The sequence below is a fragment of the Larus michahellis genome, chromosome 1 (assembly GCF_964199755.1).
Source record: "Larus michahellis chromosome 1, bLarMic1.1, whole genome shotgun sequence".
NCBI classification, from domain to species: domain Eukaryota; kingdom Metazoa; phylum Chordata; class Aves; order Charadriiformes; family Laridae; genus Larus; species Larus michahellis.
In genome coordinates, this window is record NC_133896.1 from 190,912,601 (window position 1) to 190,940,329 (window position 27,729).

Below are 27,729 nucleotides of genomic sequence, written 5' to 3' on the forward strand. Positions count from 1 at the left end.
ATCGTCGTCTGTTGTGAATTTATTGTTGTGCTGCTTTATTTTCATACGCTGTAAATTAAATTTTAATATCTAATCGGGACTGTGGCTTCTATTTGAACACAGGGCGCTAGAGGTTGGATATAGAAATCTACCATCTTCTAGATAATGGCATGGTTTTTGATAGTAAACAGGTCCTTTTGTTTTGATACAAGCCATTGCTCAGGGTGACGTTTTGCAGATGAAAGCATTAACATTAATTCATGATTAATAATGATTAATCTGGTGATCAATAATGAACAAAAATATTTAATAATAAACAAAACAATAAAATAAATAGAATAATGATTGAACTGGTGACAGTGAAGCATCAGGAGGCATTTCAAAAAGTTGAGAGAACACTGAGCAGGTTAAAACCATGACTACAGAGGTATTTTGTATATCCATTTATTTGAAATTAAATACTGAACAGAACGGTTACCAAAGCTATACCCCAGTGCAATGTTTTTATTTCAAACCTTGCAGATTAAGCATGGATATTTCAGAGAGCAGTGCTGTGAATCTGTATCCCATGGAACCAGCAACAGCTTTAGAATTTCAGGAGTCTACAGTAAAGTGTGTTTATCTACCTTTTTTAGATAAAAATAATGCATTTGCTAGATTAACCATATTCAAGTTTCTACACAATGAATTACATATTTGCATTTGTTTATCTTTATACATAGTGGTCAAATGCAGATGGAGATGTCTTCCCTTGGTCAGGTACGTTTATGAGTGTATTATGACAAAATATTTGGGGGGGGAAGACAGGAAATGGGCCAACAATTTCATCAACTATTAATCTACCAAGTAGGGAAGGAAAAAATTTAGTAGGATGGAGGACAAAACTAGTTCTTCTTTAACATTTTTATGGAATTGCTTTTATTTTTTTGCATGTGTATACTTAAAATTTTTCTGAGTTTTTCAGTTAGTTTTTCATCTTAGGTTCCCCCACCCCCCCCACCCCCCATGTGCAGCTTTGATGTATGGCAGTTCATAGCTCAGCTGTGCATACTTGTCTACCATCCCACCCCCCCTATCTGCCTGTTCTGGTATAGGAAAACAGTACATTCACTAAGGATAACCCTAAAAATACTTTAACTAAAAATTAGTGATTTGCCAGAGCACTGTCACCATAGTTACAGACAGTATATAAAGTGTGATTTGGAGTTGTACGGTGTGATATGTGCTGCTTGTTATTTGATCTGTAGCCTGACTGGTGAACCCGTGTTCTTTATGACGTACTTTGGTTAGATTTAAATGATGTACCTTTTAGCACTGGAACTGCAAGGATGCGGTATCTGTAATAAATACTTCTGATGTAATTTTATGCAAAAAAAAGATACAGTTCTATTTCCAGTGATAGGCGGTCTAAAGAATTTTTAATCTTACAGAGAGAAAATGCTGAAGAGGAACTAGAATTTCAGAGGAGGAGGGAATTGATTATGGAGAAAGCAAAGCCTGAAGTGAGAACATGTGAACAGGGTGAAAAATGGTCATTGAGTCAGGTATGGAGGTGTCTGGATGCAATAAATGCAGAAACATTTGGAATGGATTGTTGCATTCTGTCACTTTCTGTGTAGAGATAATAGTGGGTTTAGGCCTGTTGTTTGTTTTGTTTGGTTTTGGTGGGTTTTTTTTTTTTTGCCTTAGCATGAATCTGAAGATTTGGCTGTGAATGGGAAGTTGATTAAGACCTTAAGAGAAGGATGTAATTAAATTAATAGAGCCTTTTCTTCCAGTAAACACTGTAGTAGTTGCAGTGGTTGCTTTTCCCTGGAAAAAGTAAGTCACTTGAAGTTAGATCTTCAATAAAATGAAACACCTGATTCCTCTTCCCTGTCACCCCAAATACTCTTGTAGCTACTAAGTTTTTATTAACAACAGTATTTTTAATTTGTTTATATTACAAACAGACTGTTTAACATTACAAACAGATTGAGGTAATTGTTTTAAAGTTTCAGAAGTATTTTAAGTTTTGTGTACATTGCAATGATCCAGAAATGAAAAACTATGGAAAAAATTAATTTAAATATTTGGTGCACACGTTACTACTTCAGAACTTGTTTGTGTAGGGATTTTTGTGACTGCTTTTGCAAGAAGATTCTGCGAACAAAATTACATAATGTTCTGTATATATTGGTATATATACAAAAATATATATATTCTAAAATATTACATATTACATATTTTTATATATTACATGATATACAAAAGTATATATTTTAAAATATTTTTATATAATATATAAAAATATAGATTATATATATGAGATATATTATATGTTACGGTCTGTCTTATCCAGACATAGATTGAATCTGGTTTATCTTGATGCTCTTCACATACTCCTGTATAATCACCATTAACGTCAAATATTCCTATGATATCCTTGTGATTTTGTTGGTCTTAAATTTGTCTTTTCTTCAAAATATCTAATAAAAAAAAAGGGTTGGTTCATCTCTCTTGTTATATGGTTGTATGTTGGGGTTACCACGCTTTATTTGGAACAGTTCTTACTGTGTTGCTGAGATGAACAGATAAGGTTAATTCAGTGTCAAAATGTCTGTGGTCTCTGTATAACAAGGATGCTGCTGATTCACTTTTAAGAACCTTTTAAAAAGAAGAAATAAATCTGCCTAAACACTTGTAGGGGGCCTGACCTGGACTGTGTTATGCAGCTGAAAGCACTAGACACGTTCCATGAAATGGAAACACATTTTTCAGAAGCAAGTATTTAATCGTGCTGCATTCTGTGTAGTACACTAAGGGCTTATGTTACTACCTGTGTTACTAAATTAATTCAATTTAGCATAAATTCAGAATTCTGACTAGTGACCTGCATGCTGTGAGAGAGATTAGACCTGCAACGTAGGCATAACTAGCGGGCCTGTCGCAAGCACATAGTCCCTGAGCACAGGAGTGCCCACGTGTGCGAGTCACGGGGAGAACTGGCTGGGACCAGATGAGTAAGATTTCTTTGTGTTTATTCTAGCTAATACAGTGGTTGCGGTAATATTCTGAAAGATGTCTAAAGTTGAAGAATTTTTTTTTAGGCTTCGAAAGTAGCCACGAAAGATCATGAAGATGGGTGTGTGATCTTCTTTCCCATCTTGCTAGCTTTTGGAAAGCTCTGTGACTGTTGGGACCAAGTGTTCCAACTTCTGTCTTTTTTTTTTTTTCTCCCGTTTTTTATTTATTGAAAAAAAAAAAAAAGAATTGGCCCTACGGAAATGATTTTTGAATTGAATTATAATGTGGTTTTAGTTATGCCAGCTGTGTCTCTGCTGACTGAGTTGTTACTGATGCAGAATTATTGGTTGCATTTCATATTTATTAACATGGCTTACATGTTTCCAATTTAACTATTGCAGAAGTGGTAACAAAAGGTATGTTATATTGCAATTATAAAATTAATTGGTTACAGAATACGTATCTTCAAATCTATATTAAAAATCTATATTTTCAGGTTAAACTCTTGGTGACAGTTTAATTACAGAATCTGTAAGGCAAAATTGGATACTGCATTTGAACTAACAAATATTAAAAGCTTATAAATGCAGTTGTAATCACTTAGGATTGAAACTAAAAAATGTATGACAAATCTGTGCAAATAATTTCCACAAGGTTTTTTCAATGACGTTCAACTAGCAGTACAAATATTTATTATTCATGAAAATTAATTGTTTCAGTGAAAAAAATGAATTACGTATCAATGTGTATCTGAGTATCACGAGTAAAATATCCTGTTGTGGTGTATCACTAATGTAGTTGATGAAATGATCTTTTCTTTTTTTCCAAACACGCAGAATGATCTAATTGTTTGGAATACAAGTGGGCAAGCCTCTCACAATGAGGTAAGATGCTAGTGCCATTTGTTTGTCTCTTATATGTTTTATATGAATGGTTCGTATACTAATGTTGTGGTTTTGGCCGGATTGGCCAATTAGAATGACAGATGGCCCTCCCCGCCCCCCCTTCAAAGAGAGGAGAGGAAGAGAGAAAGAGATTTATGAGTTTAGAAAAAGAACTAAAGTACTTTAATGAAAATAACAATAAATAAAGAAATAATAAATAATAATTAAAAAAAAATACACAGTATGTACAAAACCGTATCCAGCTCCCAGGATGACGATTGAGTCACCAGCAGGCACAGGGAAAGTCCCAGACTGGAGTCAGAGACAGACAGGAGCTGAATTCCGGATCTGGAGTTAGGAATGCTTGGATTGGGATCAAAAGGCAGACAAACAGACAGGGTCCTCCTTGGACGTTGGCCATTAAAGAAAGAGACTTGACCTTTTGATCCCTCAGCTGAGTGTGATGCAGATGGGATGGAATACCCTGTTGGTTAGTTTTGGGTCACCTGTCCTGTCTGCTCCTCCATACAGGTGGGACCCCTCAATGCTTTTCCACTTCCGACCCTCTAACGGGGCAAAGAGCGAGGTTAGCTGACCTTGGTTGTTACAGCAATAAGTATAAGCAAGAGCCTCTGTGCATACCGTTCCTCGGTATAACCAGGTCTTATCACTCTGAGAGTGAACAGCTTCTGAACAATGTGCTGTTAATTTCAGAGTTTAGTCAGTTAGAAGAGGCCCAGCTAAAAAGTAAAATTACAAATCAGAAAATTGGTTCTGTTTTACCTCAAACCAGGACACCTAAATGAAACATGTAATTGAATATCACAGAAAATATGACTGAGTTCATTAGTAATGGCTATGTGGCTTATTTGGCCTGTGGTTTATTCTTGTCGTCAAAAGGATTTACTAGGGTATAAAAATATACTTTCTGATAAGGCTGTTTGAGTGAGTTATGTAGTTTAGTATAAAACACATTATTTTTTTTTTTACATTTTGTTCATTCTGCTAGATTTTTTTTTGACTGTTCTTGTTCCACAAGAGTTTCTATTGATTTCACTGCAATTTGTTTTTGCACAGTTGTCATGTCCTTGGTTAATTTTCAGAGAGGAGTCTGATTTTTTATTGATCCTATCACTTTCACAGTGCGAATCTCAGCAGAAAGTCAAAAAGGGAAACAGTAGGGACCTCCTTATGGAGATTTTTTCCCCTTCCTTTTTTCTGTGCAGAAACAGGGCTTCTCCCTCTGCGTTGCAGTGTATATGAGCATCTTGAAAATTCATGAGGACCCAGCCACTTTCCACCAGTGTTGGTGAGGGGACTTCTATAGTTCCTGGCTCCCTGAGGAATCACTTTTTAAATAGGATTCCCATTACGGAGTTTGGTTATAGAACTCTTTCTATATTACCATTGGTGTTTTGATGATTATACCTCACCTCCTGTACCCTGCTACTCCATTCTTCCTGCTGCAACTGTTAGCATAGTTCAAGGTCAAGCACAGTCGTGCTCTGAGGTGTATGCATAACTTACTCTTTTCTGCTTTTTATACAGAAATTGTGTTGCATAGAAAATACCATGCAGAATGGTTTCTTTCTGTGAAAGAAACAAATGTATGTAAGAAAAAAAAAAGTGGTTTTGCTTTGTTTTTCTAAATGTACTAAGACACAAAAATCTATGTTTGATGGAACCAAGTGATTACATGAGAAAAAACTGAGAAATAATCGAGCTCGCTTATAGCTAGGAGGAATATCTTCAAGTCTTTGGTCAGAAACTCATCTTTTCCAGCAAAGGAATAGGACGGAATAAAAAAGGGAGGCTACGTTGTCATCAGATTATGGTGGAATAGTTGCAGTGCGCAGCATTAACTTTTGCGTTTTATAGAATCAGTTGTGCTGAGATATTCTGGATGTTACTCTGACTTACATATATGTTCTTTAATTACACAGAACAAAGATAAAAGTCCGACAATGTCTCCTACGACAAACACTACAATCCCTTTTGGCCTGAAGCCACGATCAGGTACTGTGGGAAAGAAAATTAACCAATTTGTGGGTACTTTTTTTTCTTTTTTCACGTCTGTGTTATTAATAGTTGTCTGTACTTTTCTTCCCTTAAGAAGGCAGTGATGAAACATTTTCTATACAACAGTTAGAATAAGATTAGAACACTTTAAGGTTATAGGTTTGCATCAAGATTGAATTTGTAACAAATATGTATTTGGCGCATTATATATGGATCAAATTTTCATCCCTTCCTAATAAATCAGGTGTTTTATCAAATTATATATATATGTTTTAAAAATATATGTGTGTTTATATAAATACACGTTTTATACATGTATACATATATATAATATGTGCTAGCATAATCAGTGAAATATGATTTTTGCTTAATTGGCATGTAGTGATACAGTTTAGATTTGGCTGAATAATATATGTGAATAGTTAGGCTTGTTTGGAAAACGCTTTGCTCTGAAAATTGCTCATTGTAATGAGTCTTTCAGTAGTTATGCTTGTGTAAGGATCAAGCATTATAGGAAGATTAGATGTTTACTTCAGCCAGCGCTGAGTTTAATGAATTTGAAATGCACTAAATCTGCATAATTGTCAATCCTTTAACAAGCAACAATTTATGAAAACAAACAAAACAGAAAGAAAAAACCCAACCCCCAAACCATTGATGCATTCGAGGGCTTGGATAACAGCTTCCTTTAAAAACAGGATTAGCTACAGGATTAAACTCAGTTTTTATCTTCTCTGTGCTGAGGTAGTCATGTTGTTAAGTCATCTCACATCACCTCTAAAGAATAACTGTAGTTTTTTCAGTATGTTTCAGCATCCTAAGACTAATCCTGGTTTCTCACATTCACCATAGATGCTTTTAATCAAGTGCTGGTAAACCACTACAAGCTTGTAGTTTCCATAACAAAATATCTTGGCAATAATGGCAGCAGTTTCACATTTGCATGTTTTAGAAATTGTACCCATAGATTTGTGGTTTTTTCTAAAAAAAAAAAAAAAAAAAAGGTTTAAAAAGCAAAGAAAATGGTATTGAACCAACATTGTTTCATAAAGAAGATACTTTAAATTTCTCATGTATGTTAGTTATGATATGCAGTTTGACGGACCCGTTCAGTTGCATTTCTTAGTTCTGAGCAGTTCTCGAACTTCTTGTTTGAGGGTTAGTTTAACGTACGCCTGTGAATCTTGGTGTATCAGTGTGCCAAGATGTCCTGTACTTAATGACTGTAATAGGTCAGAGCAAAATAGCCCAGTGAATCATTTTTTAGAGGGTTTCTGGGAAGACTGGATTGCAATGGTTGCAGTCCTTTGCAACAAATCCTTCAAGTCGCATGATGGAAGACCAGATGTGCACAGCTCCTACAGTTCTTCCCCCATCTATATTGCAGCTGTGTACAGCCTCATTAAATACCAAAGTCTGTTGGTTCTAATCTGTTGATTTTCTGCACTGTACAAATTCAAATTAATATATTTGAATCACTTTGAGTATGCCGATGCTATAGTGTCTTTTGGTCACAGCTATGAGTTGCAGAAAACTTGATAACCTGATGTAGTTTTCCTTGCCAGATCATACACTACAGAGTCACCAACCGAGAGCCATTACTGCACAGTCTTTCACCTCATCACATCCAGTTTCAGTCATGGGAATTTATGCCATGGGAAGACAGGGGAATTTGGCAATAGTAAAACTTTAGGTCCAACTTCAGATAAAAAGAAAGTATATTAGCTGCCTAGCACAATGTAACAAAATGCAACCCTGCAAAGAGTAGGGAAGCTGCATATTGTTTCCTCTCCTGCTCCCACCCTAGAACTTATGCTAACACATAAGAATAATTTACAGATAGAAGTAGCAGATGACTGAAAATACTGGCATGTTTCTCCCATTAAAGCTGGTTACCTTGCCATGTCTCTAGTTTCTTCAGTGTATTTCCTTTAAAACTCTGTGCAAGTTTTGTATGAGTTTGACCCATCCTATCACTGTTTGAATTTGTGTTTGTTAATTATATACTGCCTTATTGTCCTAGCACTGAGCTAGTCTAGGGGTCTAGCAATTCTGTGATCCGGGAAAGTTTTTTCAGCTCAGTTTGTAGTTTATTTTAATAGCTTTTTACATTTCAGTTCTTCTTGACCTTAAGGTAAACCTTAAAACTCATTAGAAATGAGTTTTAGCTATTTAACTTTATTAGAGCTTACATTTGAATTACTTGCTTCTATAAATCTTTTAAATCTGAGTGCAAGATTAAGAGAACATTAAAATGTCCTAACTGAAATGTGTACATCGTTCTCTGTGGAAAACATAGTGGCAAATTTTCAAGGAAAATATGTGCAAACATACTTTTCTGAAATTTGAGAGTTTATTTTCACTGTGTTTATTTTAATCTATTTTAAATGAATGTTGCTTTCTATTTGACTGTTTTTCCCCCTCATTGTTTCATAATGATTTATGTCTCTTGGAAAGGTGAAAGTAAACTGTTCTAGACTTCTGGTAAGGATTCCAGTTTTTTGAAGTACATGCACAAATGGAAGTGCTTCCAGAGGATAAACCGCAGTGGCTTAAACTTCTGTGTTAGTACATACTGATATATGTTCAGGACTGAAGGTCCTTTTATTCTTTCATTTTAAAGCTAGGCAAAACATTGGGAAAATTCATATCTGATGGCTGACATGGTACCCAAAGAAAATGTTTTGAAAGGTAATGAACGTGTTTTGACTTCTTGACAGATTCTTTTCAAGGGTCAGATGCTACATAGGAGGTAAAAAGACAGAGCATTTTTTTAATTTTTCAGAATATTTCCTCCTGTATTTTAAATACTTTCATAGAGTATGGGCTTCTCAAATTCACATTAATTTTGAAAACTTTACAATATTACCATCGAAAAAACCCAACAATTACAAGTTTTCTTAGAACCATAGTTTTGCTCTTGGGAGGTGCTTTTTATCTCGTAAAAGGGATCAGTCAAAATAGTTAATAAATTTAAACTCTTTGATCATGAATTGATTAAAATGTTCAGAGTGGTGCTAATTGTTGAAACTGAGTGTTTCTTGCAGTTTCTTGCCACGGTATCTTTAATGTGCCAAACCTTGAAACCTGAGCATCTACTAATACATCTTGCAGTACTCAAGAATATTTTTTGCTTTTGTTCTGTGACATTTTGAGGTCACTGTGTTTCATAGTTTCTGCTGAACAAGGTTAAAAAAAAAATAAATTGTACCTTCAGAAGCTAAAAGAAGCACTGACAAATCTCAATCACAAAACAGTTTGTCTTGTGAAGAGTTGTTCCCTTACGCAGGTGTTTACATAGCCTATCTTACTTGTGAATCCAGTGTATTTATTTCAATAACTTGTAGAGGATTTCCGCTCCCTGGAAATGTTCAAGGCCAGGTTGGATGGGGCTTTGAGCAACCTGGTCTAGTGGGAGGTGTCCCTGCCCATGGCAGGGGGTTGGAACTAGGTGATCTATCTTTAAGGTCCCTTCCAACCCAACCCATTCTATGGTTCTGATTTGAAGCCCAGCATTAGTATCTGTAGACGTGCTCGCCTCACCGTCTTTCAAGTTTGTTGAAACACATAATGATCATTAGAACCTGACATTTTTCCCTCCTTTGAGTGCTACTTACTGTTTTTCTGATCTCTGGATATTTATTATTTCCATTTGTGTTCTTACCTAACAGCACTATCTGTTTTCTTTGGAAAATGATGAGAATCCTAATTGCCAGCATAATTAAAGACTGTTTACCATTTGCCATAAATCCACGTTCTCTTACCCAGTGTTGACTCTGCTTGGAACTTAAGTTGTGCTGACTCTCAGGTTCAGCCGATCTGGTGGCCCAACAGCCAGAAGCAGTAAACTGGCTTTGGAAAAAGACATGACTAAAGGGAGCGAGCTCTTGAATGGTTGAGTGTAGAGAGAAGTTTAAGGTGAAGTTTTATATGACACTGTCTGAATTATCATCATGTTAATACAGATTCCAGAATTGTGGGAAGGAGGAAGTCTATGTGATAAAGTTCCTTATGATTATTTATTTGGAGTGGTATAAAATAGGGACTTTCTGTGCTTACTGAAACTTTACCTTTGACTTTCTTCTAATATTAAATGGTTTTAGCTGCTTTTTGATCTACATAGTAATTTTAAATTGATTTAGGGTTATGGTATAGCATTTAGAGTAGAGTTTATAATCTCCAGCTTAGTTTGAGGTTCATGAATGTTGCTTGTGTGTTGGATTCAGTAGTTAAAACACGGAAATATATGTAGAAAACCGAGAAATGAGTGAGTTCGTAATTGTTGCATCAGAAGTGGTAAGGAACATTGTGATGAGATACAGGAAAAACTCATTAATTAGTGACATCATTGTGAAGGGCAGAGAAGGAGAGATTTAAATTTTGTGTCAGAAAATAGGAAACCAGTGGGAAGCTTTGAAAGGAGGGATGACATGCTGAAGAGAAGCAAGGAGGAGATATTTTAAGGATGTCAGTGTCCAGTTCTGAAACACTGCAGAATGGAGGTTTGAGGAAAGCTTGGGCGGAAAGCCTTGCCACACTCGACAGGAGACAGAAGTGCAGAGTAGATGTGGTGAAGAAGGAATAAAAAAGTCTGCTGAAGGATTTGAGGAACAAATAAGAGGTGTTGTCATGACTACTTGAAGGAGAGAAGGCAGAATGGTTGGAAAACAGGGACTGTATTGCTGTCCAAGTTTAGCTCTGTAGTGAATTGATGGGTGGTCATGAACTGTATGCGTGACATGCTTTTTACAGTCATCTGGTGAACAGTCTCCACGCTCTGTTGCAGCTTCTGTAGACATTTGCAATTTTGCATGCTTTAGGGAGCCCAGTTGGATCATTACTGAATTTATGCTTATTAGAAGACTGTCTACAGTGCAGGTTTGCCAAGGCTTGTGGTGCAGACTCAGGATCACCCTGTAGAGGTATTGTATGTCTGTTCTTGTCCCTGGAAAGTCTGTAAAAGTTGTGGAGAACCAAAACTTTCCTAGGGTGGTGGCCCCATTGTAGGTTTGGACTTATTGCTGGGGGGGGAAGTCAACAAGAAATAAAAGCAGTGCTGCATGTACTATTGAGTGAATTAAAACAAAGGGAAAACATCTGTAGTACATACAGAACGCATTTCAACAGAATGAGAATCCAAGGGATTAATGTAGTTGCTACTTAACAAAATCAGTTAGGAAGTTGTAATGTAATACTGTTTTTATATGGGTGTGTAAATTTTCTTTGGGGGAGAAGGTGTTCTTATTACGTAGTTACAAAAAATACCAAAATGCTTATTCTCTGAACTTTTCCTTGCTGAAGCTTCACAACTGATATTACCTTCTGATTCACAGAGTCTCAAGGTACTCATCAGGCTATAATATGAAATCTATGGGTACTTTTTCTTAAAACTTGATTGTAAACAAGTTGTGTGAAGTGCTATGGTTACAATGATCTTGCTAAGCTTAACAGCCTTAACTGCGCATATAATGTGTGATATGCAAGTACTAACATATAACTTCTCGTTCTTTTTATTCTGCGCCATCTTTCATTCTTTTTTCAAAAATTACACATTTTGTATTAATCACCTTTGAATTACATCTTTGTCATTACCATACAATCCTAATGCCATATCTGAACTGCTGCTGCCCCCTTTTATCCCCTCGCTGGTCCTTACACCACCGTGGTTGGACTGGCTGTCACTCCCCTCCAGCAGACCCATCCCTCAGTCTTCCTCCTATCTCCTTCAACACACTTACACAGGCACAAACATGGGACAACTTTAGCTACAGTATCCCATCTGAAGGAGACAGTGACAATGGTAGGTGTTCCATATATAATTTACTTAATTTTGTGTTTTCAGAAACCTTGAATATATGGCAAATGCCCCTTGTGGCTAAGGATGAAAACAGTACTCTTGAGGGGATGTTTATAAGACTAAATACCTCAGAGGGTGCACAGTAATTTACTGTAGAATATGTGCTATCAAAAGTAAATGAGTGAAGAGTGTCACTGTTTTCAAGTCTGGCAAAACAGCTTTTCCCATGATATCCACTCCAGGAACTGTTTCCAACATAGGTTTATTTACTTGCTTTACTTCCAAGGGTTTATAAAAGTTGTACTCCAACAGAAATTAATTTTGCTGCTATCTTTTCTGCATTTTTTGTTTATTATATTTTTTGATAGACACTGACTGTTAATAAAAATACCCTCCAATCTGCAGTTATTGATGCAGGTGCATAACTAACTTAATTAGAAGAGGAATCCATGAAGAAACAAAGCTGAAACAATCAGCTAAGCAAAAACAGTGATTTCTGTCCAACAGAAACTGTTATTAAGCTGTCGAACTTCTCTGTGCATAGTGAAGGTCGGGTGCATTAGTAGATGTTGTTACTGCTTCTTTTGTTTGGTTTTTCTCCAGGGTGTTACTGTCGTAGCACATTGAGTCTTGGCACTAATATGCAAAGCTGGCCGTGGTTGGGCTATCAGAGTCATCTACTGTCTTAATAGTTAAATGTCAGATGGAAGAAACACAACCTAGACAATTAAACAAAATATTTGATAGGCAGTAGGACTAAAATAGGATGTTGTTCTTCCAGATGCCCTATATTAGAAGGATGTTTAAGTACTGGAAGGCAATGAAACTGTCAAAAGCATCAGATTGAAACCAAGACCAAAAATCTTGTGTATTTGATAAATGCCAACATTTAGTTTAGAATGCCTACATTCTTAGTTCAGTTCATTAGTTGACAATACTCGCTATTGCTACCGTCTTCTTGATTATAAAACCATAGAAAACAGCATATGTAAGAAATCAGCTCCATAAAGGATATGAGTATGGAATGTAAGAATTGTGATAACGGTAAGTTGAAAAACTGTATTTAGTTCATGATGGTATGAAACTAGCTTGACATTTCACTGATGAATATTCTAACAGAGGAAAGGGAAAGCTAGAGGTACTTCTAGCAGTGCCAAATTTGATGTCTGTTAATCTAGATTTGTTGGTGTTTTAGTCTTCTAAATGAAATGAGCAGTGTAGACTGGCCTGTGCTTCTGCATTTGGAACAGATGTCTCATGTCATTAGAGCTTAAGGCAAATGCACATATTAGTGTTTGTTACCTTGGGCTGTAACAATAGAAAACTGCTTTTACAACTATTTTTTTTTAAATCACGACTGTTGCCTTTATGTTTAGAGTTTATCTAAGGTTTATCGTCCTATGCTAAGAAGCAAAGCAGAGACCATTCTCTGTCACTGAGGTTAGTTGGCACAGCATGATCCAAATCTATACATAAGCACTCTTACTTTCCGAAACTGGATGGCTGCATTTAAGCTGCCTTTGGGGAATATCATTTGCCTGTGCTATTCCTTGAGCTATACCAAGACATTGTATAGAAGAGAGATGGGTTTGCACAGACCAAAATTTTACCAGGAAGCCACAACGTTAACAGAATCGACGTGTTCTGGCCAGTGCTTAGGATCCATGCACCAGTCCTGTGTAGTTTGCTGGTATAGGTGTCGCCTTTGATATAGAAATGTCATGCATCAATGTAATATGTTAATATTTCATATCATCTTTAATGCAATTATGTGGCAACAGCTCTGTAATAGAGGAGGCTAAGTCCAGAATTTATGGGATGTTATAAGGCTTGGAACAGACAGGTCTCCCAAGACCAATGGCCATGCCATTATGGAGGCTTTGGTTTAGCAAATAACTTCACTGTTACTTAAATTTGGACTGAATAAATCAATCAAAGAGAAATCTAACTATAAACTTCTAGCCTGACTTCATCTTTCCCTGTCATTAGTCCAACCTTCTCTTTGTCTATTGTTTTTAGAGTCAGGTTAAATAATTTTGTTGTTTAGCTGAGGGATAATGTTGTCAAAATAAGTACTTGGGGCACTAAATACCTTGATGTGCTATAAATACTGCACCTGTGTGCATTGTAACTCAGTACAAAAATGAAAATTTTCACAAGGAAGTTTGTCCTTGACTGTGGTATGTTGAATACATATCCTGTTATTAACTATTAGCTATTTAACTTGTTGAGAAGTGTACAAAGTACCATTAAAAAAAACAAAACCAAACAACCAAACAAAAAACAAACTATTGGAACAAGCATTACCTAATAACTTCAGCCATGGGTTCAGAAAGCAGGAACTCACTATTGGAAAGAGTGAAAACCAGACCTTCAGGTGTGTGTGAGGTGTGGGCTCCCCTTGCTGGAAAACGTGTAATGCACAGAAGCAAGCAATACATGGGACTGGCAAAACTTTCTGTATTGAACATTTTTCTTTAAACTCAGTATATAACTGAAGCTTTTATAACTAATGCTTCTGAGTGTGTGGGGTTTTTTTGTTTTGTTAGTTTAAGCAATTAAACGTATTTTATTTAGAAACTTTTAATTGTAGTTTCCCACTGTCTTGAGATTAGCCTGCCTTTTTCCTCATGGTGGAATATGCCTCATGAATAGAGTTGAATCTGTAATGTTGATATTTACTTTTCATTAACAGATGTTGAAAGCGTGCTTGGGACGTTCATATTGACTTAGCAAAGGCCTAAACAAAGATAGCTGTGGCCAAACTGAATGAAGTCCATGAGAATACGCTGATACTTGCAAAATTGAACATAAATATGAGCTAATGCTTCCGTAGAGAAATTTTTGAAATGTTGCTGCTACTAATAAAGCTCCAGTAGCATTTAAATACCATTTAAATATGGTATTACTCTTCAAACATGGTTTTACTATGTGTTTCAGCTGTGAGAGGCAGCAAAGCTCAATTGTTAGAGTTGTACAATGAACTATTTCTAAAATAAAAATCTTAGAAATCGCAACTACTGTTTTTAAGAAATGTGATAAGAGATTTTTATTTCACCTCTTAAAACTTTAGGAGCAGTCTCCAATAAATTGTTACAGAGTTGCTAATGCAGAAATTTTAAAGCAGTACAATTGTAATAGAAGTCCTGGGTAAGAGTTTCTGCACTTTGAAAACTTGGGAGTTGATTTTGTTATTATTGTAGCTGTCCTAAATTATATGATTTATTAAATAATGTTTTAGATATTTATGATTGTTTAATTTTCACCATATATAAGTGCTTTCATCAGAAATTTACCAATGTATTAAGTAATTTAAAATTATCTGTATCAGTAGATAATGCTTTTGAAATGGCGTAGTTAAATCAGTTATATGGATTGTAACACTTCATAACAACAGTAGTTACAGCTGTTAACAGCCTTTGTGTGTTTGGTTATGTGCAGTCATATTTATACATATTCCTCTCTACAAAATATTAAGAAGCACATATCTACTGATACGCCGTGCTCTCGAAATAGAGTTCTGTTCCTAGCTTGCAGTTTGTCTTCTACAAAGGCAAAGATTAAATGTCAATACAACTGTGCATCTGAAGGCATGGCTCTGCTACTCTCATGTTAAGTGTGGGAGGTCAGCATAATGAATGTTTTTAGTTACGATGTGTGCACCTCTGTGTTGATCCTTCTGAATGGTGACACCAGTGAAGCTATGAAGTCTGCCTGGAGAAGGGAACTGAGCTGCAGTTGGTATCTGTACTTCTGTCATAGAATCATAGAATCTTCATGGTTGGAAGGGACCTTTGAGATCATCGAGTCCAACCAAACAACCTACAATCTCTGCCACTAGAGCATGCCCTGAAGTGCCACATCTAGACATTTCTTCAATACCTCTAGGGATGGTGACTCAACCACCGCCCTGGGCAGGCTGTTCCAGTGCCTGACCACTCCTTCAGTAAAGTAATTCTTCCTAATATCTAATCTAAACCTCCCCTGCCGCAGCTTCAGACCATTTCCTCTGGTCCTGTCATTATTCACTTGGGAGAAGAGGCCAACACCCACCTCTCTACAGTCTCTTTTCACGTAGTTGTAGAGGGCAATGAGGTCTCCCCTCAGCCTTCTCTTCTCCAAGCTAAACATGCCCAGCTCCCTCAACCTCTCCTCATATGACCTGGTCTCCAGACCCCTCACCAGCCTGGTAGCTCTCCTCTGGACACGCGCCAGCACCTCAATGTCCCTCTTGTACAGAGGGGCCCAAAACTGAACACAGGACTCGAGGTGAGGCCACACCAGTGCCCAGTACAGAGGCACCATCACTTCCCTGCTCCTGCTGGCCACACTATTCCTGATACAAGCCAGAATGCTGTTGGCCCTCTTGGCCACCTGGGCACACTGCTGGCTCATGTTAAGCTGGCCGGCCACCAGCACCCCCAGGTCCTTTTCTGCTGGGCAGCTTTCCAGCCACTCTTCCCCAAGCCTGTAGCGTTGCTTGGGGTTGTTGTGACTGAAATGCAGGACCCGGCACTTGGCTTTATTAAACCTCATAGAGTTGGCCTTGGCCCATCGATCCAGCCTGTCCAGGTCCCTCTGTAGAGCCTTCCTACCCTCAAGCAGATCAACACTCCCACCTAGTTTGGTGTCATCTGCAAATTTACTGAGGGTGCACTCAATCCCCTCATCCAGATCATTGATAAAGATATTAAAACAAAACTGGCCCCAAAACTGAGCCCTGAGGGACACCACTGGTGACCGGCTGCCAAGAGGATTTCACCCCATTAATCACAACTCTCTGGGCATGGCCATCCAGCCAGTTTTTAACCCAGTGAAGAGCACACTTGTCTATGCCATGATTCACCAGCTTCTCCAGGAGAATGCTGTGGGGGACGGTGTCAAAGGCCTTACCAAAGTCCTGATAGACAATGTCCACAGCCTTCCCTGCATCCAGAAGGCGTGTCACATGGTCACAGAAAGAGATCAGGTTGGTTAAGCAGGACCTCCCCTTCCTAAACCCATGCTGGCTGGCCCTGATCCCTTGGCTGCCCTGCCCTTGCCATGAGAGCTCACTCAAGATGATCCTCTCCATGATCTTTCTTGGTACTGAGGTCAGGCTGACAGACCTGTAGTTCCCTGGATCCTCCTTCTGACCCTTCTTGTAGGTGGGTGTCACATTAGCCACCCTCCAGTCATCTGGCACCTGCCCTGTTGACCAGGATTGTTGACAAATGATGGAGAGAGGCTTGGTGAGCTCTCCCGCCAGCTCCCTGAGTACTCTTGGGTGAATCCCATCCAGCCCCATAGACTTATGTGTGTCTAGGTGCAGAAGGAGATCATTGACTACTTCCTCCTGGATTGTGGGTGGGTTGTTCTGCTCTCCAGCCTTATCTTCCAGCTCAGGAGGCTGAGCACCCTAGCGATAGCTGGTCTTGACTATTGAAGACGGAGGCAAAGGCGGCATTAAGTATCTCAGCCTTCTCCTCATCATTGGTTGCAACTTTCCCCCCTGCATCCAGTAAGGGATGGAGATTCTCCCTGGCTTTCTTTTTGTTGATGTATTTATAAAAGCTTTTTTTGTTGTCCTGCACGTTGTCTCCGGGACACTGTCCCAGTCTGCCAGTGGGATTTCTGATGACATTAAAAAGGATAAAGTTTGCTAACTTAAAACTGTAATACTTAGCTGTTCTATTTAAAATCAATTTTGTTTAACAAATAGCCTTTAATATGGCATTTCCCAATATTACTGATTTAACAGCAGTGTAGCAAATTTCAGTTGCCTGTGAAAAGTTAAAACTATGACTACGTGAGTCAAGTAGTGGAAGGAAGCAAGCTTAGTAACTGGCCATGGTTTGTTCTGTCTTGATGCCTCAGATAAGTAACCTAAGGATATGTAAGAAATTTGTTGCCTTAAGCTCCTTTTTTAGTAAATAAGGGAAAGAACTGCTGCCTGTTGGCCGAACTGCTTTAGGTGGTGGTCTGTCTGTCCCTTTGGATAGAGAAGTAGCTTAGATTATTAATTTTGCTACCTAACCAACCTGCGTACAGTTAGGTGAGATTCCTGGTGACTAGATTTGTCTGATATTTCAAAGTATTTCTCCTACAAAGCCTTTGTCTTGTTTATCTGAGCCCTAGGTGTCATAGGGTACAATTTTGTATGTTGGCCCTGAACTGATTTGAGGGCTTCATTAAACAGTTTACTTTTGGTCAGAATGTAGATGAAATTTCATTCTACCAGGAGTTCAATTTTTTGTTACATATTTTGAGGACAGATTTTTAAAGTTCAGCCGGTTACCCAAATCACAACAAAAATAAAATGACTGACGTGCCACAATTTTTAATGGAACGTCAGAATTACTATGACAACACCCATACGTACCTTTCTAAGTTTATAAGAATAATTCAACATTTTTCATTCCTCTGGAGGTGCTATTGGCAATTCATACGCTTCAGATTTTCTCCTCTTCCTGTACTGTTACTTATCGACCCAGAAATTAATCTCTCTTTCTTTAATGGCCTTAAATTAACAAAATTGACACTGAGCATAGCTCTATGTAAAAACTGAGGTTTCTAGGCTTTGTACTTTCCACCCAGTTGATTGAGACTGAGGGTGTCATGTTGCATTCAGAAGGAGAAAGGCGGGAAAGTAATAATACAAAATGCTTCTTTCTTTTAAGCAGTATCGCTTTCCATAATAATCAAGTTGGCCCATCATTTGAGTGGCAAAGAGGTGACGGTTGTGTTTTGAGCGTACACCTTCTTGTTCTTCAGAACCAGTCACAACAGTCATTGATCACAAAAAAGAGGAAGCGTAGAGGTGCATATATGCAGAGATTTCATGTAATTATTTCAGGGAACTATATGTGGGCAAAGTGATCCAGTCGACAGAACTAGGGTTGGTGGGAGGGAGTACTGCAAAGAGTTTGTGCAATGCTGCATTTGCAACACGACTTTAATGTAGGCAGACTTATTGAATGGCTAAGTCTGCCTACGTTGGTCTTTGTTTGGTGGGTGGTTGTTTTTTTTCAGTATAACCTTATCTCGTAAGCAGTTTGTCCTGTGTAGGAAGATGCTTGTCACAGCTTGTTACACAATTCAGCATCTTTTAGGAGAGGGTTCTACTTAAAGGAATAAGAAGTGTTTCCTGACAGTTTAGATGCAAAGTTTTATACAGATCAGAGTCTCTAAGGGACATTGTCGATGCTTAATAATCAGAAAAACCTTGCCTGTTGAGATTAGGATTTGGTTGAAAAATTATGCACTCCATTGATGGCACATGATGCTATTCAGAGCAATATCCAGAAAATATCCATTTATGATTGTAATCCAAGATCCATGTTTTTTCTGTCCACCTGAGGACAGAGAAATTTTCTAATAGTTTTTGCTGGAAGCAGTGCCTAAGGATTTAGCTTCATTTAGAAATTAATAAATCAAGGTGTTCTTTTTTAAACTAAAATCTGTCTTTTTTAAAATCACAGTGTTCTTAAGACCACAAAGAAATCTGGAGTCCATAGACCCACAATTCACAATTCGAAGGAAAATGGAGCAGATGAGAGAAGAGAGAGAGCTTGTGGAACAGCTGCGTGAGGTATGTGTTAGTAGAATTGACTTGTGCTGCTGGAATGTACTTTTTCACTTTTCTTTGGGAAAGTTGTCTAAGTAGGAGAATATTAAAAAGGTTAAATGAGGCAATATTACTTCTGCAAATTGCATTGATGAGACTATTCCTGAAGTGCTTTATCACGGTCAGATGCCTGTACTTCAGAAAAAGTTTTAATGGGAGTTACCTGAATTGACATACAGTTAAGCAACATGCCTTGCACTGGTGGAATTAAGAATTTCTTTAATTTCATCAGAAAGGAAGAAGTGATCGCTTAAGAGGTAGAGAGGTTTAGAAACTATTACTTTACAGCTGGAGAAGACTTCAGTCTAGCAAGTAAAAGGCATAATGAAATCAATTAGTTAAAGCTGAAGTTAGAAATTTTTTTTTAAAAGCAGATAACTAATGCTTGAAACAACTTTCTTAGAGATGAAGTGAGTATTTCATCACTTGAAGATCTGAATATACAAAATGGTGTCCTCGTATATTGTCTTGAATATAGAAGGTAGAGCCTGATGCAAAAATTGCTGCACGTGGTTGCATAGTGTCTGTGTCACACATCTAATACCTAGGTAGTGCTATTTGTGTGACACCTATTTGTGTCAAAAAAAAAAAAAAAAAGATGACAGCCTTTGCTGCAAGGAATGTTGTGAGCCTGAACCTGTCAAGGTTTCCAGTTATATTGTGTTACCAACAGAAGGGATGGTATCGTTGCACTCCTAAACACAGTGAAAGTCCTGGAAGTGTGGTAAGTGACTCTGATACCACAACTGAATTACAAGATCATTTGTTCTCATGTCATTAGCTTCATGGAATGACTAATGCCAAAATTATTCATTTATTTTAAATAACGTGTCTTTTAATATTTAATTTTAAAGCAAGAGGATTCACTTTTTTTCTCCTTACCAAGTAGTGTTTAAAAGGCGGGTTGTTTAATGTAGAACTGTGAGGACTTTTACATCTTCATTCTCTTACCTTAGGCCCTCACCTGCTTTAAGTCTGGATTAATCTTACTTTGTCTTGCTGAATTTCTGAACAGAACAGATCTTGTTGAAGATTCAGTGTAGTTGATTGAATGTTGTATACTACCAATTCTAAATTTGGGTGGTCCCAAAAGGATAAGATGCAGGAATTAGATGAGATAGACTTATTGGTAATAGAGAAAAAAAAAACAGAATTAGCAGTCATAAACTGCAGTAGAATGTAGTTCTTCTGAGCATAGTCTAGTCAGCAGCATCGATGCAGCTTTTTATGTTTCTTTTAAGAGTTGCCACAAGTATGTAGCAAGTCCCCAAGTAATTGTTCATAAAAATAATGTCCTCAAGGTTCGTGCCTTGTGCATTATTTCAGCTAATTCTCACAGTGAAAAGTAGAACAAGGTTACTCACCGTATCAGGCAAGGAGACTTAGTGAGGCTCCCCCTACGCTGTATTATTATTAGGTATTACCAGTAATACTGGTTTAATATGTTATTGACCTTCAGCTCCATGCACTATCTTTGCCCTCACCCTGAAGCATTGTGTCTTGTAATGAAAGTTCTGTTGTCTCTTGCGAGAAGTTTGATTACAAGCCAAAGAGTGGTGACAGAAGCTGGAAGACTGGCCCCGTTTGTAAGCTCATAGTGAGATTTTTTTTTGAATTAGTGAAGTTTACTCTGGTATACGGTGTCCTTTAGTGAGAGAAGCAACCTCCAGACCATCTCATTATGTACCGTACAAGAAAATAGCCCAGAACATATAGGTCATTAAGTTCATGCTTACTGAATAAACATATCTGTTAGTGTATTTTGCTTTTTAATTGTTTCATGGTATGTTAGAATTTAGTGAGACTTCACAGAACCCGAAGCTCTAATCAAGTTGGGCACTAAACAGCAAGGAACAACTATTAAAGTTCCATATTTAGAAATCTAAATGCACAGTTACTTATAGTTCAACCACTTCACCTGGACCATGTATTGTGAGAACATTGGTGTTTCTTCCATACATTCCCCCGTTCTCTTTAGAATGGTGTGTTTTTACAGCAATTGTTCCATTTCTTAAAACTTTTTCTTCAAAGATACACTTTTTTTCCTCCATGTGGGCCATTTGATTTTGTATACATCCATGGTTGCTTCAGACAGTTGTCATTTCGAGAGTGATTCGCCACTTACTTTTGAGCTACAGAGTCTAGCAAGAAATACCGATTGATTTTTGCCACTCAAGGGCTAAATATTCAATAGTTTTGACATGCTAAGTGGAACAAATTGTCTGCTGCTCTAGTATGGGTGATTTTGAAAAAGTGAGTAGTTCTTCAATGGCGACAGCATTGACGGAGAATTTATACACTTCTTGAAGTCTTCAGTTTTAATTAAATCGAGTCTCAAACCATGAACTGACATTGAAATAGTGTTGTAGGTGTGCTGTGCTCATAAAAAATAAAAAGCACCCCGATCTATACTGAGTAGTCTCCCAACAGGCAAATCATAGGAGAAGGAATTTTTAATTCATTAACGTATATAAACCTGTTTGTAACAGATTTGGAAAAAAGTCTCAAATGTATTCTTAATGTATAACTTTCTGTACATATCTCATATACCAAAAATGTTTTCTAATGTATGAATTAATCCAAGGTGAAAGCAAAACATTAGTACGCATGATGCACTCCCTGTTTGGCACTTGTGGGACTGTACATGTGAGTACTAAAGTAGCATGTCTAGGAGAAGGAAAACGGGGGAAATATAATGAAACCCCAGAGTGAGTTCAGTGGAAGATATTTCATGGTGAGGGCACCCAAACAAAGGTTGTATGAAGAAGCAGCTAAGAGCTGGATTTCTTTTGCTTGGAGAAGAGTGCTGAGAATACCATATGACTGTCCTCAGCTGCCTGGAGGGTGGTAATAGAGAAGATGAAGCCAGGCTTTTTAAAGATGCATAAAGAACAAGGGGACATGGCACAAATTGCAGAGAAAGAAATTTAAAGTAGCTATACGGAGAAAATTCTTTGTAATAAGGATAGTGAAACACTGAACAAGGTTGCCTGGGATCTCCTTCCTTGCAGATATCCAGAGCTTAACTAAGCAAGGCTCTGATCTCATTTCAAATTTGTTAGACGAGGTGACCTTTAGAAATCCCTTCCAACTTACGCTCTCCTTTGATTCTAAAGAGAATAACCTATTTTCATCTAGAACACCCAGCATAGATTGAGGTAATGTATTAATAGAGAATAATGACTTTAAGGAGCTTCAACTAGGAATAGGAAATATCTATTTTAAGGTAATGGAAATAATCTCTGAGGGTTAATCTAAGAGTTATCTCAAAGTATAGTGTCGGAATGTTTTCAAGATTGGAGCACAATTTAGGAAACTCATCATATGCAACAATTTTATTGTAGGAGTTTTTTTCTGGAGAATTCTCAAATGTTTTCAAAGTATTTTATTTTGCAATATCAAATTCTTTTCAGTGAGACTTTGATTTTACTTTACAAGTATGCAAAAATTCTCTTCTAAATCTCAATGTTTTGCCATGCCTTTCTGATCGCTCTAATACTTCCTAAGTAATTTTTAGGCTACTAAAGAAAGATTGCCTTTTATTGTCCACTTGTACAGTTATTAACACAATGTGGTTCTGATTCAAAGTGCTGATGATAAAGAAAATTTGAGATGTGCAAGTTGAAGACTTGAGGGAATGGTGAAAAGAAGGAGCCACATGTAGTGCTATCCCATGGCTAATTGCATGCATATGTGGTTTTATGTGTATATATAAAAATAAATGTGTATTATGACAGCAGCATTTGAAGTGTTGAGTTCTTTTAAAGGAGTTTACATAATTCAGTGACCAACATAGAGTAGAGTGGGTTCGGTTTTAGTTTTTAAAGAATTAGTTGTATAAAGGTAGCATGTTTCTTGATAAAACAGAACTCCAAAACTGGCTGTGTCTACAACATGGGAGAAGATGAGGATATATATTCTCTTCTTTTCCCCTTCATCCATTTCCATATTAAAGTGTGTATGTGTTCTTCATTTGCAGAACATTGAAACAAGACTAAAGATTTGCTTGCCTGAAGACTTGGGATCTGCTCTGATGGATGGTGTGGTTCTCTGCCATTTAGTAAATCACGTTCGTCCTCGGTCTGTAGGAAGTATTCATGTACCTTCACCAGCAGTAGTAAGTTGAATGTTTCTTGCTACGTTGGGGTGGCAGGGAATGTTAAAAAGGAAAATGTTAAGGAAATGTTTAAAATGTATAATGTTATAATGTTAAAATGTATAATGTTAAAGGAAAGGTTTAAAAAATTACTGGTTTATTGCCAAATGATATTTGGTTACATCAGCCAGGTTGCTGTTCAATTAATGTTCTTTGCTGTCAGGGGCAACATTTACATTATTATAAATTCAAATGTTCACTAATTTCTATGTAATATATATATAGTGTATATTTGTGTGTGTATATATATATAATTATCCTCCTCCTCTGATCTAGCAAGAGATCAAATATTTTTCATAATGGCCTTTTTATTCAGTATGCTATGAAATAATATGTTTACAAGATTTTATTGTAGGAGACCCTTTTGAAAAGAAAATTAGCCCCTTGTTTGTTGGTTGAAGAAATATGAGGTTAACTTTAGCAATGTCTGGCATAGCAGATGTCATGTAACTAAAGCACTTGCAGCGCTGATTAGCATATTCTTCTTGTTGGGTTAAATGTAGAAATTATTCCTTTTACCTGCAGACAGAGTGGAATAAAAACGTGCACTGTAGTGGTTTGATATTGGCTTGCTGAACCTAAGGACCTGAAGACTTTGGGACATAAAATCTATGTAATTTGCATGTGCGCACTTCTTGAATCATAATTTTCTTAATATTTTCTCTATTTATTGATGTCCTTTTCTTGATCAGATCTTTGTTCCAGATTTTTGATACCAGTCTGCTGGTTCTGAAGTGGTTTTGTATGGTTTTAGATTCTGCCTTTTTTTTTGTTGTTGTTACTGTAATGTCCGTATTGGTAAATATTTTCCACGTACAGCCTGATACTTGATTCTGAGAATAGCACGTGGATTTCAGAACCAACCTATAAAAAATTCCAAGACGACAGGTATTAAGAAAAAGACAATTTCTCAGATGGTCTAGTGGAGTTTATTTTACAGTTGCTTGGTTTTAAATTTCTTCTGTCTTTGGTAAAAATATGACATTGCTGTCCTGTTTTGTTGTTTTGTGGGTTTTTGTTTAAAAGGGTAGAAGTCTTATGGTGTTTTCTATAACAAAAAGCAAATATTTAAAATCCATTTTCATTTTGTTTCAACTTTATATTTATGATGTTCTCTCACTTGAAACAGCCTTCAAATTACTTTAGCCTAGAAAATTATTTCTTTAAAGTCCCTGCTACTATAGTGAATTCTTGGTTTAGGTGGATATTCAGGAATTACCATTGTTTCAAATCTTGCATTGAAAAAGTAAAATAGTGAGTTGTTGGGGGCTTTTTTATAAGATGATGTTTTTGTAACTATTTGGGGAATAGTCCTGAGTGAGACAAATAGTGGAAGTATTTGAAATTCTACAGTAATAGGAAATTGCTTCTTCAGAGACATTGAAATTGTGTATAGTTGCTATACATTTGTAAGTACATAAAATATTTAAAAAGTAAGGGCCTGTTAATTACAGTTAAGTCCGTTCCCCAGGATGTATGTTGAAATCCTTCATCAGTTTACTTGCTGTCCAGAAAATCAATGTTGTCTATCATGAATCATTTGGAAGAGGCAGGTTTTAGTACCTCATGAGCTGGATTTGAGCAAGTAGAGATCTAAATGTGGTGTTGACCTTAATAACTAAGTAAAAGCACATGGCATCCACAACTTACGTACTCGGGTCGTGTTTGTAGGCATGATGTTTTTAGAGCGGTAGGAAAAGAATTTGAGCAGAATTTTATGCATTGTTTTCAGGAGAAATATGGAAATAGTGCATCAGTACAAGAACAATGCAGTAGCTGAATTTATTAACTGAATTAATGTTATTGACTTCTTTTGCCATAAACTATTTTTTTCTTGTTTCTACAGCCTAAACTTAGCATGGCCAAGTGCAGGAGAAACGTGGAGAACTTTCTGGATGCATGTAGAAAACTGGGGATACCAGAGGTAATTTAATTAAGTCGATCATTTAGAGATGATCAGAAATGCAAAACACATTAATTACTTGAAAGCTGAAGGATGACTTTATGAACTACAGTTTTTCAGCTATAAGGAGATATCATTAAAAAAAATTATTTAAATGATGTGATTTAGTACTGCTTTAGTGCATTTAAGTCATAACACTTAAGAATTGCAACTTTTGTCTTAAATTAGTAATTCGTTATTATTCTCAATACCTCCTTATCTTTGCCATGGAAAATAAATAAGGAATATGGTAATTAGGTAATACGTAATTGAGCAAAAGTTTGCAGGTTTTTTGTTATATAACATAACTGAATTTTTACCTAGTGCTTTAAGAATATGGACGTCATTCTTTTTAATTATTAATTTTCCTTTTTATACAATATTAAGTACTCTATAGTATGCATTATAAAAATGAATAATAACACGCTCATCTCTTGTACTGAAACACTTCTGCTGTGATGTGAAGAAAACCATCGTGCGTAAAGTATGGAATGTACATATGAGTGAAGTTGTTCTATAATGTAGATGTAAGTGTTTCAGCAGTTGGAAATAGGGAAATTGCAGTGCTTGGTGTTTCCTGTTTCTCATTTAAGAATGGCAGCACTCATCATGTAATTTATTCTCGTATTAATGTGGAAAAATATCTTTATAACTAATGTAATGAATTCTGGACCTTCATTGGGAATATTTCAAAGACTCCCTTAGGGTCTAGAAGTACCTATTCAGAGAAAGTTCATTTCAAATGCATGACCCTCAAAAGAAGGTAAAAATGTTATACAAGGTCTTTTTAACCTGACATGAAAATTGCACGATGTACTTTCCCTGTGTTGTTGCCTACATATGACAATATAATTAAGACTTGAGTTCTTTTTAGTATGTGTTTTAAGAATGCTGAAACAAGAGGATGTTTTGTGTGTATTTCCCTCACCACCCCCTTGGGAAGCTGATGGTAATGCTAAGATTTCACACTGGGAAAGAATTCCAGTTTGAATTCTTTATATTTTATCTACATTTTAGGACTTGATTTGGAGGACAGCAAAAGTAACAGTTCATTTTTGCTACTTGTAGGAATTTTGAGGGGGAGACACTTACCTTACAACTCCAATCGTAAATGTAATTTGAGAATTTAGTGTTATGGGCTGGGCCTCTAAGTTGTAATGCTTGATTTAGTTCTTGTAATTATGTGGTTTATTATGTTAGAATGATTTCATATTAAAGGTAACATTTCACTTCAGAGAAGATCAAAATCTCAGTGCTGTGGGCTTGTAGACATGGGGTGTTTCTTAGGCTGCCCCAAAATTCATTGTCTTCTGATGCATCATAAATTATGCAGTGAATTAGAATGCAAGGCAGGTTTTTCTGGATGTGGCCTATTGGGAAAGGAAAGGCCAAGAGCTTTTTTCATTGTTGTCAAGAGATCTTTCAGAAATGGAAATAAACAAGAAAAATTTACAAAGATCCGTGCAGTGCCATATTACAGATGGGTAAGCTAAGCCTTTGCTCTGAGGGTTTTTTTATTTTGGATTTCTGTAAGAATACCTTTTTGTTTTCTAGGAATAGATGTTTTTACATATTTATTATTATTATATTTATTCTTTAATGCTTCCACTGAAATTAGCGTAGACTCTTTCTAAGTTTTTTTTTATGATTTTTAAAAATTTTATTAGAGTATATTTGTTGCAGAGTTGCACAGAGCATTAACCACAAGGCCAGATTTTACCAGTCTGATTTATAAACTAACCATCCTTATGAACATAAATAAGTGTTAACTTCTCTTGAGGGGGGAAAAGCTTATTCACTTAAACACTAAATGAATGGCTTCCAATTGTAAATTTATGATAACTTTAAGTACTCTGAGGATATTCTTTTGGTTAGCTGCCGATAATTTGCAAATGTATATATTTGCTATATATTGTGAAAATCCATTGGGTTGCAGAACTATAATAGAACTTTGCTGCACGTCGGAGGGACGTGTATTAAGAATACAAAGTTGTATGATAGCAAGTATGACAGTTAACTGTCAAAGTTCTTAAAGAACTACAGATGGTGTGTTTAATGCTGCTTCAGGTTGATGAGTTGTACATTACCCAACCACCTCTGGACAAACCAGTAAAATAAATACAGTGAATTATTTCCTTTTTTTAAAACAAGCGTTTCATGGGTAAGTGATAGGTTACACTTATGGATCCTAATACCCACAAGTATTAGGCTTTTCTGTGATACTTATGTCCACGTTTAGTTCTTGAGAATTAACTTGAAATTCTGCTGCATGGGGTTTTTTTTAAGGATTTTTAAATTGTCATAGTTCCCATAGGTTTGGTTTCAGTTATTTATGGAATA

The 27,729-nt window shown here is 36.7% G+C and overlaps 1 protein-coding gene across 11 annotated transcripts in view; it reads left to right on the plus strand.

Annotated features, from left to right (window-relative positions):
• The window catches only part of LRCH1 (leucine rich repeats and calponin homology domain containing 1), a 137,194-nt gene that overhangs the window by 92,759 nt on the left and 16,706 nt on the right, over nt 1-27,729 (plus strand). For 6 of the 11 annotated variants that reach the window (XR_012584461.1, XR_012584465.1, XR_012584463.1 and 3 more), the window contains 7 exons: nt 702-738; nt 1,410-1,523; nt 3,822-3,869; nt 5,813-5,885; nt 19,146-19,255; nt 23,271-23,408; nt 25,294-25,371. Coding sequence is in view for 5 of the 11 variants with exons in the window: in XM_074565594.1 (XP_074421695.1) it covers nt 702-738; nt 1,410-1,523; nt 3,822-3,869; nt 5,813-5,885; nt 19,146-19,255; nt 23,271-23,408; nt 25,294-25,371 (598 nt within the window). In the remaining 6 variants the exon portion in view is untranslated. Of the gene's footprint in view, nt 1-501; nt 592-701; nt 739-1,409; nt 1,524-3,821; nt 3,870-5,812; nt 5,886-11,583; nt 11,689-19,145; nt 19,256-23,270; nt 23,409-25,293; nt 25,372-27,729 lie in introns of all 11 variants that reach the window. The other 5 variants (XR_012584457.1, XR_012584458.1, XM_074565607.1 and 2 more) reach the window with 3 other exon arrangements.